General features: G+C 43.1%; 1 protein-coding gene across 2 annotated transcripts in view; it reads left to right on the plus strand.

Annotated features, from left to right (window-relative positions):
* Positions 1 to 3,730: 3,730 nt before the first annotated feature.
* Positions 3,731 to 15,556, plus strand: part of acer3 (alkaline ceramidase 3) — a 169,090-nt gene continuing 157,264 nt past the window's right edge. The window contains exon 1 of one of the 2 annotated variants that reach the window (XM_052026076.1): positions 3,731 to 3,849. In XM_052026076.1, the coding sequence (XP_051882036.1) occupies positions 3,747 to 3,849 (103 nt within the window). In that variant the 5' untranslated portion in view covers positions 3,731 to 3,746. Of the gene's footprint in view, positions 3,850 to 5,967; positions 6,111 to 15,556 lie in introns of those variants that run through there. The other variant, XM_052026077.1, reaches the window with a different exon arrangement.

Consider the following 15,556-nt stretch of genomic DNA (forward strand, 5'->3'; position numbering starts at 1 on the left):
ATTTGGACATCCTCGGCTTTTGTGGATACAAGTGGATAGGCCTTACACTCAATATCCATCAAAGATCCTCTACTGATCTACTCCCGTTGCACCACATTGCCATCCAACAATAATGGTTCATCAAAAACCAGGACCAATTCCCATATCCTTGGGAGCCACTTCTCAGTGAAGGCAGACATCAATGATGAAATTCACCACCACCATCAAATTGGTAAATCGGTAAATTAGTTTATTATTGTCACATGTAACGAGGTACAGCGAAAAACTTGCCTTGCATATTACAACAGTGCATTGAGGTTGTACAAAGACCTCAGATCTGGTACAAAACTCATGGTCTACCAGGCAGCAGTGATCCATGCCCTCGTATACGCTAGATACCTAGACTATCTACAGCAGACACCCCAAAACACTGGGAATATACCAGCAATAATATCTCTGCAAAATCCTCCAAATTCACTGGAAGTTTAAGCGAACCAATGCTAGTATCCTCTTCCACAGTAATACCCCCAGTACTGAGGACCCAGGTATGCTCAGTTGGCATTGTTGGGCAGGGCACATCTATTGTATATTTGACACCAGATTCTTCAAACAGACTCTATATACCGAGCTCTGTAATGGGAAGAGATTACCAGGTGGATAGAGGAAAAGATTCATGGATGTGCTCAAGACTTCTTTTTGGAAAGTAATGCAACATCCTCCAGAAGTCTCTGGCTCATGACCACCCAATGTGGATTTAGGTTGGTATTGAGAACCTCGAGATCGTGCATCAGGAGTGCACAGAGGCCCCGTGTGAACAGCAGAAGGTGTGCACCACCTCACAAACTCTCCCACCTGCTCACCCTGTCAGACACCACTTGCTGCATCTGTGGGAAGTCTGTGGTTTCCATATTAACCGCATTAGCCAACTCAGAACCTACCAAACCAGAATGAAGGTAAATTACCTTTCATCTTGAGGAACTGCCCAAGAAGAAGACTGTTTGTAAATATCAAAATTAACTTACAAAACTCATCCACCTGAGCAGCAGCTAACGTCAAAGTTAAAGTCAAAAGTCGAGTTTATTGTCACCTGCACAAGTACATGCATGCACAGGTGCAATGCAAAACTTGCTTGCAGCAGCATCACAGGCACATAGCATCATATAAGCAGTATTCACAAGAAAAATATAAATTAAACATAAATTATGCACAAGAAAGAACAATTAGAACAAAAAGAAATAAGTCCATTTTGGTGCCAAGTGATCAAAATGGTCATAGTGTTGCTACTCTGTAGTGATTAGGGTTGTGCCGGTTGGTTCAAGAACCAAATGGTTGAAGGGAAGTAGCTGTTCCTGAACCTGGTGGTGTGGGACTTCAGGCTTCCGTACCTCCTGCCCGATGGTAGCTGCGAGAAGATGGCATGGCCTGGATGGCGGGGACCTCTGATTGCCCTGTCCTTGGCATCACATGTTGGGAGGGAAACTGCCAGCAGCCATGCATCAATGGAGACCTTCCTGATCTTTGAATAGACTTTCCAAATCTGCACCAGCTCTCTGTAAGAACAATCCAGCTAGCCTTACCATCCCACCCTCTTCCCAGAACCCTGCAAATTCTTTCATCTAACTAACCAGCTCCATTTAAATCTCTGGTTGGGCCACATTTGGATTATTATGTGCAGTTCTGGTTGCCGCATTACCGGAAGGATGTGGAGGCTTTGGAAAGGATGCAGAAGAGGTTCACCAGGTATTGCCTGGATTAGAAAGTATTAGCTATTGGACAAACTTGGATTGTTTTCTCTGGAGTGTTAGAGGGTGAGGGGTGACCTGTTAGATGTAAAATTATCAGAGGCAATAATAGGGTAGAAAGTCAGAGCCTTTCTCCCAGGGTGGAAATGCCAAATACTGGAGGGAATAGCTCTAAGGTGAGAGGGGGAACGTTTAAAGGAGCTTTAAGAAGCAAGTTTTTTTTACACAGAGAGTGATAAATGCCTGGAACGTGCTGCCAGGGGAAATGGTGGAAGCAGATATGATAGCAACATTTAAGACACGTTTAGACAGACAAATGAACAGGCAGATGGGATTAATTTAGAGTAGCATCATGGTCAGCACAGGCATGGTGGGCTGAAGGGCCTGTTCCTATGTTGTACTGTTCTATGTTCTATGAAAATAGAGCACCCAGTGGAAACCCACACATTCAAAGGGTGCAACATTTAAGGGGCATTTAGACAGAGATATGAACAGGCAGGGAATGGAGGGATATAGACCATGTACAGGTAGACGTCCAGTTTAAATTTGCATCCCGATTGGTATAGACATCTTGGGCTGAAGGGCCTGTTCCTATGCTGTACTGTTCTATGTTCTGTATCTACGATGGCACAGTTGAATCTGTCACCAACACTACCACTTTACAGGGCATTCCAGACCAGTGTATTGCCATATAAAACAATTGTTCCTCACGACAGTTTTGGTTCTTTTACCAGTCACCTTCATGCCACATCCACTGGTTCTTGACCGTTCACTAAAAGAAGAATTTATCTTCAACTACACTTAAGCTCTACCAGATCTTCATGCAACCTCCTCTGTTCCGAGGAGAATAAATCCTGTTTCTCCAGTCTCCCTACTCCTGAAGTCAGTTCAAGAAATCTCCTCTGTACCCACTCTAAAGATATCTTTTCCAAATATTTTTGGCCAAATAATGCACACTAATACTGAGGTTGTCTGAACCTATGTGCCTGTAATGCTGCTGTAAGCAAGTTTGGCATTGTACCTGTACCTCGCTGTACTTGTGCACATTACAATAAACTCAAATTGACTTAAAAGGAGACACAAGAGACTGCAGATGCTGGGATCTGGAGCACACACAAGATGCTGGAGGAAAAGCGGGTCGGGCAGCATCTGTGGAGGGAAATGGACAGTCAACATTTCGGGTTGAGGCTCTTCATCAGGACTGAAAGATAGAGGGGAAATAGATACCCCTGTTTTTACTTGTATTGCATTAATGTGTTCTGTACTACCTCAATGCACTCTGTACTAACCCAATGTAACTGCACTGTGTAATGAATTGACCTGTATGATCGGTATGCAAGACAAGTTTGTCACTGCACCTCAGTACAAGTGACAATAATAAACCAATACCAATACCCTCCACCATTCTTATACTGCCTATCTCCTCTCTATCTTTCAGTCCAGATGAAGGGTCTCGACCCAAAACGTCGACTGTCCATTTCCCTCCACGGATGCTGCCTGACCCGCTGAGTTGGTGTTGGTATCGGTATTGGTTTATTATTGTCACCTGCACCGAGGTACAGTGAAAAACTTGTCTTGCAAACCTATCGTACACAGTACACCGATTCATTACACAGTGCAGTTACATTGAGTTAGTACAGAGTGCATTGATACTAACTCAATGTAACTGTGTTGCACTGTTCTATGTAAACAGACAACCCAGTGGAAACCCACACATTCACAGGGTGCAACATGTAAGGGACATTTAGACAGAGATGTGAACAGGCAAGGAATAGAGGGATATAGACCATGTACAGGCTGTTTTCCAGCGGCAATGTTTTCCAGCATTCTGCGTGTTGACTTGAAAGAAGTAAGTCTTGCTCCCGTAAATGCTGCAGCTTGGCCCTGGAGTGAATGGGCGGGGCTTCACCCACTGAGGGGGCGTGGCCTGACTTGTAATTGACAGGGGATGGCGAGGCCTGCGGGGGTTGCCATGGTGACGGCTCCACCTCCCTCTCCCGGCCCGCCCCTCCCCAGACCTCAAACATGGCACCCATCTATGACAGACCAGGCTTCTGGGGAGAGCCCACTTCCACCCTGGATTGGTGCGAGGAGAATTACGCCGTGACCTTTTACGTGGCCGAGTTTTGTAAGTTAATTTTTTTTTTAAATTTTAGTTATTGTCAACCTTTTAAATGAAAGGAGTCTGCCGCCCGCTGCCGCGACCTGCGGGGCTTGGCCTAACTCCCGCCTCACTCTGTGGCTGATCCAGGATTCTCTGCCTTCCCCATCCTAAGAAAACTTGTGTCTCGGCGACCTTCAGACTCCTTCGTAAAACGTTTTCAAAATATTGATGCATCTGATTTTTATTTTTAAAATGCAACTGCGCGTGTGCCAGAATTGCTAGTCTTCCCCTGGCTTTCAAGTTGCTTCATAATTGTTTCATTAACATCTCTGGTCTTTGTTTGTCATTGTTTTCTCCTTAAAATGTAGATTAAAAAGTGTGTGAGGATTTAATTTTGTGCATGCAAATGTTGGAGGCTTGTTCGCCCTTGGACACTGGTTGCATTTCGTGTGTCCTTTAAATGACTTCAGTGCAGTAACATTGTATATGATATAAATATCATCTGGAAACAGTGGGAGTGTTTGCTTGTCGCACAAAATTAATTTTTGCCTCTTATAAACACAGCTCTTGTTGCCTATTTTCTGCTTCCTATTTGACATTCAATATTGGGACCTGGAACCTGGGAACGGGTAGCTTCTATTGTCAATGCCTTGTTGCCCAGGGAAAATGGGTGATGGGCTGTCTTAACACTTTGCTTGTTTGTTCACTGTATCTGGAGTTGCAGGCAATGCTGGCATTTATTGTCCTTGAACTAAGGAGACAGTTAAAGGTCAACTTGGCTGTCAGCTTGCACAGCCTTAATGATATCATATTATTGCAGGGGATTGAAAACTTTGACTCTTGTCATGATAGGATGATTTAAAATTGCTGTAGTATGATACCATTTTGCTTAGTTTGTGCAATAATATAGTTGTTTTCTTTCTGAAAGCAATGTAATACCCTATTTAGAAAATAATTATTTGTGACACAGTGCAGCTCAGACGGTTGCTCTGATTTTTCTGTTGAGTTTTAGATATGTCTCGATTTGTGCAACCATATTTTAAAAATATTGATAAGCTAACCCTTCTAGAATCTGGGACAACATTGATTATACATTTGGGTTGTAATTTTATGGTGAAACATTCAATCAGTGTATGGCAAAGGCATAGGTGTAGAAGAGATGGAAAGATGGGCAGAAGTTGATGGCAATCCTAATAGTGGGTCGTTTGGCTCAACTTTGGACAGCAACCAAGAAGTTAAATAGAGTCAGTGACAAAGCTGGAATATTTGAAAGGGTTTGGCTCACTCACACTTTGATGTTGATAGTCATGAAGTCAAGTAAAATAGATTAGTTAAAAATAAAACTACATTTCATGTGTTACGGACTCGGTGAATGTCCCTTTAAGATAGAGTTAGTTGTAATTGTGTAACATGATAATTATTAACATTACTGTGTGCGCGGTTCGTAACACATGTCAATCCCCGATGAAAGATATCATCAACCTGAAACGTTAACTCAGTCCCTCTCTCCTTGGATGCTGCCTGACTGGCTGAGTATCCCCAACGTTTGTTTTTTTTTTAAATTTCAGATTTCCAGCATCTACAGTTTCTTGCTGTAAGTAGAACAATATAGATGGTTGCTAACCCCAGCTGATCATGGAGATATGGTCTATGAGGAGAGTGAAGGTGAGAGAACTGAGGAGGATTCTTGTGCACTCTTGCAGTTATTGCAATGCTAAATACTCATTTAGCCTTGCAATCACTGCAAGATTGCGCAAGAATGCTGTATTTGTGTTAGCTATGTAAAATCATAGAATGGTTACAGCGCAGAATTAGAACAGTTATGTCTCTGGCTCTCTACTAGATCAATTCATTGGTTCCAGGTCCCAGCCCTTTATTACCTTGCAAATTTTTCCTAACCATAAATTTAACCAGTTCCCTGTTGAAGGCCATAATTGAACCTGTCTTCACCACATCTGTAGGTAGTACATTCCAGATTCCAACCATGTGTGTGTCACTCTTAATTCTCTTACCAGTTATTTCATACTTGTGACCTCTTGTCCCAGACTCCACCACCATCAGCCTCCCATTATTGATTCTGTCCTGACCTCTCATCGTTTTACATACTTCTATAAAATCTCCTTTCAACCTTTTCTTTAAGGAAAATGGTCCCAGCGTTCTTAATCCATCCTTGGTAACTGAAGTCCCTGAGCCCTGGAACCACTCTCATAAGTCTTTTCTGGATCCTCTTGAATGACCACATCCTTCCTATAGTGACACAATCAAAATTGAACACAATACTTCAGGTGAGGCCTGACCAGAGATACTGTATAGTAATACTCCAAAAATCCACTACATGATTTTTCAGAAATCCCCATGGTTCAGCACTTGGCTCACCTGGTTGTGTTTCCTGCGTTCTTTAAACACTGGAAAATTTATTATACTATGTAACATCCAAATAAGATATGAATTGTAACTATGTCAGTGTATTAATAGGAGTATTATCCAATAGTCGTGAAAATCTGCCAATCCAGTCACACCAAAGTTATGAGTGTGCTGGATCGTCAAGTTTACAGCAACAACGTTCAGCACAACCTCTCTGTTTTTATGCTCTGTGCCTCTGTTGATAAAGTTCAGAATTGTGCAAGCCTTTCTCAGCTGGCTCTGCCACTGTCAATAACTTGTTCACACTTATCCCAGGTGCCTCTGGTGCTGCACTCCTCCCAGAATAGTTGCATTTATTCTACGTTGTCTCTCGTTCTTCCAAAATGCATCGCTTCGTATTTCTCCGCATTAAACTTCATCTGCTATGCCTCTGCCCATTCCACTAGCTTGTTCATATCCTGACACAATTTATCGGTCCTCTTCACAGTTCACAATGTAGTCCTGCCAATATTTACTTCATCAGAAAATTTAGCAATTGCGGCTTATTTCCTGACCCCCCCCCCGGTCGGTGTCATTAATATAAATTCCAAAGAGCAATTTCACTTCCTTTAGTTTAAATATTTACCATGGCCCTCTGTTTGTTAGCCAACTTTTTTGTATTAATACCATCAATGTCCCTTTCATGCTATGTGCTTCAAATTTGCTGATAAACCTATTGGGCAATACCTTCTCAAAAGCCTTCTGGAAGTCTGCATTACACTCATCAGCTCTAATCATGATCTCATCAATTTAAATATGATTTGCCCTTAGTAAATCTGTGCTGGCTTGCCTTAATTAATTCCTTTTCCTCCAGGTGACTGTTAATCATATCCCAAATGAATGTTCCTAAAAAGCTTTCCCCTCCTTTGAGTCACCTGTAGTTTTTGGGCTTACTCTTAGTCCCTTTTGTTTTGGGTCAGAGTAGAAGTAATTCCATTGAGGTTGATTATGGGAGCGAATGTTGTGATTGAAGAAAGGTTGAGAAGGATATTGCCTTACGCCAAGTTGCAAAAGCTGAAGCGTTCAATTGTTCAAAATATGTTTCTTCTTCCTTGACAAATAAGATATGGTCTTTTATTTGAACGTAAGTAGAAGGAGCAGAATAGGTCCCTCGAGACTGCTCTGCCATCCAGTAACATCGTAGATGACGTTCTAGCTCAATGCCAATTTCCTGTCATATCAGTATACTTCTTGATTATACTATCCAGAAATCTATTGATCTTGCTTTTGATTAATCAGTTTCTGAACTTCCACAACTCTCTGCAGGAGAGAATTCCAAAGATAAACCACTTCCTGAGTGAAGAAATTTCAGTTCTAAATAGCCTACCCCTTACTCTCAGATGAACCCCTTGTTCCTCAGTGAGGGAAAACACCTTCCTCGTATCTACTCTGTCGATCTGTGACAAATCTTTGTATGTTTCAATAAGGTCATCTCACATTTTCTTAAACTCTGTAGAACAGAGTCCTCACCTACTCGATCTTTTCTCATGCAGCAGACATACTGTCCTAGGAACCAGTCTGGTAAAACTGGTAAATACAGCAAATATATCCTTATTTAAGTAAAGAGACAAAAATTCTGTACACAGATGTAGTATCACCAAGGCCTGATGTAATTGTAGTAAGCGATCTTTCCTCTTCTGCTTGGATCCTCTTGCATAAAGGCCAACTTATCATTCGCCCTCCTGTCTGCTGCACTTGCATGTTAGTTTTTCAGTGAATTGTGTGCAAGGACACCCAGTTTTCTTTGAAATTCAACTTCCAAACTTTCACCATTTAAGAAAAATTCAGTGTTTTCTACTGAAGTGGATATCCACACTTTTTTTTCTACGTTGTATCCCATCTACCACGTGGTTGACCACTTACTCATGTTGTCTGCATCCTCTTGAAGTGTCTCTGCGCCCTCCTCCCCACCCACATTCTGTGTCATCAGCACACTTGGAAATAATACTTTGAGCCCCTTAGCCAAATTGTTGATATAACTTGTGAATAGTTGGGGCCCAAGTGCTGATCCCTGCCACTCATCTTGGCTTGCCAACCTGAAAAGGACCTGTTTATTCCTCCTGTTCTTTATTTGATCAGCTCTCAATTTATTCTGGTATATTGCCCCAATTCCGTCTGATCTAACCACCTTCAGCAACGTAAGTAGGATTTTATCGAAAGCCTTCATAAAATCCAAATACACCAGATGCTGTGGTTTCGTCTCATCTACTCTACTTGCTGCATCATCCTAGAACTGCAGTAGATTAGTCTAATGTGATTTGCTTTCATTTTTATGATTGATTCTGCTTAATCATATTATCAACTTCTAAGCATATTGAAGTCTCAACTTTTTATAGATTTCAGTATTTTCCCAACCACCAATGTCAAACTGATAGTTCTGTGCCTGGACTAGAGGGTAGCTCATGTTGTTCCATTGTTTAAAAAAGGCTCTAAAAGTAAACCAGGTAATTAGAGGCCGGTGAGCCTGACATCAGTAGTCGGTAAATTATTGGAAGGTGTTCTGAGAGATCGGATATACAAGCATTTGGACAGCCAAAGGCTGATTAAGGATAGTCAGCATGGCTTTGTGCATGGTAGAGCATGTTTAATGAATCTTGTAGAGTTTTTCGAGAAGGTTACCAGGAAAGTAGATGAAGGAAAGGCTGTGGATGTTGTCTACGTGGACTTTAGTAAGGCCTTTGACAAGGTCCCACATGGGAGGTTAGTTCAGAAGGTTCAGACACTAGGTATCCGTGGAGAGGTTGTAAACTGGATTCGAAATTGGCTGTGTGGGAGAAGACAGAGTGGTAGTGGATGATTGTTTCTCAGACTGGAAGCCTGTGACTAGTGGTGTGCCTCAGGGATCTGTGCTGGGACCATTGTTGTTTGTTGTCTATATCAATGATCTAGATGATAATGTGGTAAATTGGATCAGCAAGTTTGCTGATGACACTAAGATTGGAGGCATTGTGGACAGCGAGGAAGACTTTCAAAGCTTGCAGAGGGATCTGGACCAACTGGAAAAATGGGCCAGAAAATGGAATTTAATGCAGACAAGTGTGAGGTGTTGCATTTTGGTAGGACATACACAGTAAATGGTAGGGCACTGAGGAGTGCGGAGGAACAAAGGGATCTGGGAGTTCAGATACGTAATTCCCTGAAAGTGGTGTCACAGGTAGACGGGGTTGTAAAGATGGCTTTTGGCATCCTGGCATTCATAAATCAAAGTATTGAGTATAGGAGTTGGGATGTTATGGTGAGGTTGTATAAGACACTGGTGAGGCCAAATTTGGAGTATTGTGTGCAGTTCTGGTCACCTAACTATAGGAAGGATATCAGTAAGATTGAAAGAGTGCAGAGAAGATTTACTAGAATGTTGCTGGGTCTTCAGGAGTTGAGTTACAGGGGAAGATTGAATAGGTTGGGACTTTATTCTTTGGAGCACAGAAGAATGAGGGGAGATTTGATAGAGGTTTACAAAATTATGAGGGGTATAGACAGAGTAAATGCGAGTAGGCTCTTTTCACCTAGATTTGGAGAGAGAAATACGAGAGGACATGGCTTTAGGGTGAAAGGGGAAAGATTTAGGGGGAACTTCATCACTCAGAGAGTGGCGGGAGTGTGGAATGGGCTGCCATCTGACGTGGTAAATGCGGGCTCACTCTTGAGTTTTAAGAATACATTGGATAGATACATGGATGGGAGAGGTCTGGAGGGTTATAGAACCATAGAACAGTACAGCACAATACAGGCCCTTTGGCCCACCATGTTGTGCCGACCTTCAAACCACTCTGAAGACTATCTAACCTCTTCATCCCACATATCCCTCTATCTTAAATTCCTCCATATGCTTATCTAACAATCTCTTGAACTTGTCCAACGTATCAGATCTCCACCACCACCCCAGGCAGCACATTCCGTGCACCAACCACCCTCTGGGTGAAAAACCTCTCTGATGTCTCCCTTGAACTTCCCACCCATTACCTTAAAGCCATGCCCTCTTGTATTGAGCATTGGTGCCCTGGGCAAGAGGCACTGGCTGTCCAATCTATATATTCCTCTTAATATTTTATACACCTCTATCATGTCTCCTCTCATTCTCCTTCTCTCCAATGAGTAAAGCCCTAGCTCCTTTAGTCTCTCCTCATAATCCATACTCTCTAATCCAGGCAGCATCCTGGTAAATCTCCTCTGCACCCTTTCCAACGCCTCCACATCCTTCCTATAATGAGGCGACCAGAACTGGACACAGTACTCTAAGTGTGGTCTAACCAGAGTTTTGTAAAGCTGCATCAGTACTTTGCGGCTCTTAAGCTCGATCCCACGACTTATGAAAGCTAACACCCCATAAGCTTTTTTAACTACCTATCCACCTGTGTGGCAACTTTCAATGATCTATGGATATGAACCCCCAGATCCCTCTGCTCCTCTTCACTGCCCAGAATCCTGCCGTTTACCTTGTATTCCGCCTTGGAGTTTGTCCTTCCAAAGTGTACCACCTCACACTTCTCCAGATTGAACTCCATCTGCCACTTGTCAGCCCAGCTCTGCATCCTATCAATATCCCTCTGTAAGCTTCGACAGCCCTCCACACTATCCACAACACCACCGAACTTTGTGTCATCTGCAAACTTTCTAACCCACCCTTCCACCCCTTCATCTAAGTCATTAACGAATATCACAAAAAGTAGAGGTCCCAGAACTGATCCCTGTGGGACACCACTAGTCACAACCCTCCAATCCGAATGCACTCCCTCCACCACAACCCTCTGCTTTCTACAGGCAAGCCAATTCTGAATCCATACAGCTAAGTTTCCCTGGATCCCTTGGCCTCTGACCTTCTGAAGAAGTCTACCATGCGGAACCTTGTCAAACGCCTTACTAGAATCCGTGTAGACCACATCTACTGCACTACCCTCATAAATCTTGCTGGTCACCTCCTCAAAGAACCCTATCAGGCTAGTGAGGCAAGATCTTCCCTTCACAAATCCATGCTGGCTGTCCCTAATCAGTCCATGATTCTCTAAATGATCATAGATCCTATCTCTTAGAATCCTTTCTAGCAGCTTACCCACCACAGACGTAAGGCTCACCGGTCTGTAATTCCCTGGACTATCCCTACTACCTTTTTTGAACAAGGGGACAACATTCGCCACCCTCCAGTCCTGCGGTACCATCCTCGTGGACAACGAGGACTCAAAGATCCTAACCCATGGTTCGGCAATCTCCTCACGAAGCAGCCTGGGGAATATTCCAACAGGGCCCGGGGACTTATCTGTCCTAATATTTTCTAACAGCCCCAACACATCCTCTCTCTTGATATCTACATACTCTAGAACATTACCCTTACCAACACTGTCCTCAGCGTCATCAAGACCCCACTCCTTGGTGAATACTGAAGAGAAGTATTCATTGAGAACTTCACCCACTTCCACAGCTTCCAGGCACATCTTCCCACCTTTGTCTTTAATCGGACCTACCTTTACTCTAGCCATCCATCTGCTCTTCACGTACGAATAAAAAGCCTTGGGATTCTCCTTAATCCTACTCACCAAAGCCTTTTCATGTCCCCTTCTCACTCTCCTCAGCCCCTTCTTAAGTTCCCTCCTTGCCATTATGGACTGGGTGCAGGTCAATGGGACTAGCAGAATAAAGTCTTGGTATAGACTAGAGGGGCCAAATAGCCTGTTTTCTGTGCTGTAGTGTTCTATGGTTCTATGCCTCAACTAGTGGTGTCCCGCAGGGATCGGTTCTGGGACCTCTACTTTTTGTGATATTTATAGATGACTTAGATGAGGGGGTGGAGGGCTGGGTTAGTAAGTTTGCGGATGACACTAAGATCGGCGGTGTTGTGGATAGTGTGGAGGGCTGTCAGAGCTTACAGAGGGATATTGATAGGATGCAGAGCTGGGCTGACAAGTGGCAGATGGAGTTCAATCCGGAGAAGTGTGAGGTGGTACATTTTGGAAGGACAAACTCCAGGGCAGAGTACTGGGTAATTGGCAAGGTACTTGGCAGTGTGGAGGAGCAGAGGGATATTGGGGTTCATATTCACAGTTCATTGGAAGTTGCCTCACAGGTGGAAAGAGCAGTTAAGAAGGCCAATGGGATGTTGGCTTTCATAAATCGCGGGATTGAGTTTAAGAGCCGCGAGGTGATGATGCAGCTTTACAAAACTCTAGTTAGGCCACACTTAGAGTACTGTGTTCAGTTCTGGTCGCCTCATTATAGGAAGGATGTGGAGGCGTTGGAGAGGGTGCAGAGGAGATTTACCAGGATGCTGCCTGGATTAGAGAGTATTGAATATGAGGAGCGGCTTAAGGTGCCTGGGCTTTATTCACTGGAAAGGAGGAGGATGAGAGGAGACATGATAGAGGTATATAAAGTATTGAGAGGAATAGATAGAGTAGACAGTCAGCACCTCCTTCCCAGGGCACCAATGCTCAAGACGAGAGGGCATGGCTTTAAGGTTATGGGTGGGAGGTTCAGGGGAGATGTCAGGGGGAGGTTTTTCACCCAGAGAGTGGTTGGTGCATGGAATGCACTGCCTGGGGTGGTGGTGGAGGCAGATACATTGGACAGGTTCAAGAGCTTGTTGGATAGGCATATGGAGGAATGTGAGATGGAGGGATATGCGGGAGGAGGGGGTTAGGTAGTGTGAGGGTGGTTTGATGGACGGCACAACATGGTGGGCCGAAGGGCCTGTTTTGTGCTGTATGGTTCTATGGTTTTTCTTAAACAATGGGGTCACATTCTCTACCCTCCAATTCTCAAGAATTATTCCTGGATCTATAGAATTTTGTGAAATAATAACCAGAAGTGGTACTTTCAAAACTCTGGGATGTGGTTTATCAGGTTCTTGGGATTTATCTTTTTTCAACTTTATTAACTTCTCTGGTATTGTTGCATGTATGTTGGGCCAAAAAAGCACTAACAATTTAAATTTTAAAATATTACACAATTTATCTGCTCCTATTATGTGAATTATTGATTGTAAAAAGAATGGAAGGATTGTTCACTTCTGGGTTGAAGTTCCATTAAGAAAATTATAATTCCTAGGTGTGGGTTTTGTTTGCAACCCTCATTGCCCAACCTTCATTGCCCTTGGTGATGGGCTGTCTTCATACATAATGGCAATCTGCGTGGTGAGGATATTTCCACAACGTTATTGGGTTGGGAGTACCAGGACTTTGATCTATCACTAGTGAAGGAAAGGCAATTAGGAGTATGAGTAACTTGGGGAACCTGGAGCTAATGGTATTTCAAAAATAAAATACTGCTGATACTGGGAATCTGAAATAAAATAGAAAATGCTGGAAATACAAAGGGTCAGGGAGCATCTGTGGAGAGAGAATCAAAGCTAATGTTTCATCAGGAATGTAATGGTGTTTCTGTGCCCTTGCTGTCCTTTATCCTTACAGATGGAGATTGCTGATTTTGGAGTATTGTAGCAGCTTGTGCTGTGGCTTTTGCACACTGCAGTCACGATATAGTGGTTGCATGCTTAAGGTTGTTTGGGCAGACTTTTGTCTTGGATATTAAGTGTTGCACCTGCACCTGCCCAGACAAGCAGAGAATATTGCAATACATCATTAAATTGTGCAATGAAGGTAGAAAAGAAATCTTGGGATCTCGAACAAAGTCACTTGCTGAAGGAAACCACCTTCTGATCTAATCCCCAGGATATTGGCAGAGGGACAGATAATGCCACTAAGTGCTAAGGAAAGGTTGCCTGACTGCCATGTTGATGGCCTATATCTAGCACTTGCATAGGATATGTGTTAGTTTCTCCTTATTAACCCAAGTCTGGATTTTCTCTTAAGTTTTGGGGTATGTAGGCAAGGACTGTTTCTTTTTACAAGTCTGATGTAATTATAACTGGAGCTGGATACTGCAAAATCATCAGTGAGCAGCCCCCCTTTACAACCTTAATGATGGGAGAGAAGGTTATTAAAGCAGCTGTGGTTAGTTGGACTGATTGGCAATAAGGTGAAAGGCCTTCAGTAATCGCACCTCTCTTCCTTGGAGCCAGGTAAAAATCTGTCAATACCTCCTCTCCTTTGACTAATTTTTTTCAAGCTCTTTGGTCCTATCATTTTGAAGATAATTTGTTTTGGCACTACTTAGCCATGTTCTATTTGTCATATGTTTGTGGAGTGGACAAAGCTTGGCATTTTTCCGTATTGCCTGATAGCTGTCAGTGTTGTAGCTATTCTGGAACAGTAAAGCTGTGCAATCTATTCTAGCAATACAAGGTCACCTTGCATTATTTAAAATACTGGTTTGTAAACTGTATCCAAATGAACACAGAACATTATGGCACAGTAAGGCCCTTTGGCCCACAATGTTGTGCCAACATTTTATCCTGCTCTAATATCTATCTAACCCTTCCCTCCCACATAGCCCCCCATTTTTCTATCATTAGCGGTTAGTGTAATGCTATTACAGTGCCAGTGACCCAGGTTCAATTCCCGCTGCTGTTTGTAAGGAGTTTGTACGTTCTCCCCCTGTCTGCGTGGGTTTCCTCCAGGTGCTCCGGTTTCCTCCCACATTCCAAAGACATACGGGTTAGGAATTGTGGGCATGCTGTGTTGGCGCCGGAAGCATGGCGACACTTGCAGGCTGCTCCCAGAACACTCTACCCAAAAGGTGTGTTTCACTCTATGTTTTGATGTACATGTGACTAATAAAGATATCTTGTGTGTATCTAAGAGTCTCTTAAATGTCCCTAATGTATCTGCCCCCACAACTTCTGCAGGCAGTGCGTTCCACGCACCCACCACTCTCTGTGTAAAAAAAAAACTTACCCCTGACATACCCTCTATACCTTCCTCCAATCACCTTAAAATTATGTCCCCTTGTGTTAGCCATTGTCACCCTGGGGAAAAAGTCTCTGACTATCCATTCATCAGGTTAGGAAAAGATGATCATATGGATGTCCTCAAAATATTTAACAAACTGCAAATTTTTCAATGCTGCTTGTCCAGGGCAGCTTCAAATTTTACTGGTGATCAAAATTTATTTTCAGTAAGCTTTGTTTTTGTTGAGATTTACAGCATTTGATTTTTTTAAATTCCAGCCAGCTAATATTTAAATAGAGCAACCTTTTGTTTTGCTCATAGCCTATTCTGCTTCCTGGAGTTTATTCCTGATTTTAATAAACCAGCTAGCTGCTTGCTTATGAACAGGGTTGGTGCACTTTGCTTGTTTCTTCTTCCATGGGCACTGGATTTGTTCAGTGCAATCCACATTCTTGTAGCTCTGGGAAATGATTCCACCTAACTGTTGCTCTGCTGGTAGCACTCTTAGCCTGTACTGTAATCAGGATTGTGGGTTCTAGACTTTTGAA

This window comes from Pristis pectinata, chromosome 11, assembly GCF_009764475.1.
Source record: "Pristis pectinata isolate sPriPec2 chromosome 11, sPriPec2.1.pri, whole genome shotgun sequence".
In the NCBI taxonomy this organism is placed as follows: Eukaryota; Metazoa; Chordata; class Chondrichthyes; order Rhinopristiformes; family Pristidae; genus Pristis; species Pristis pectinata.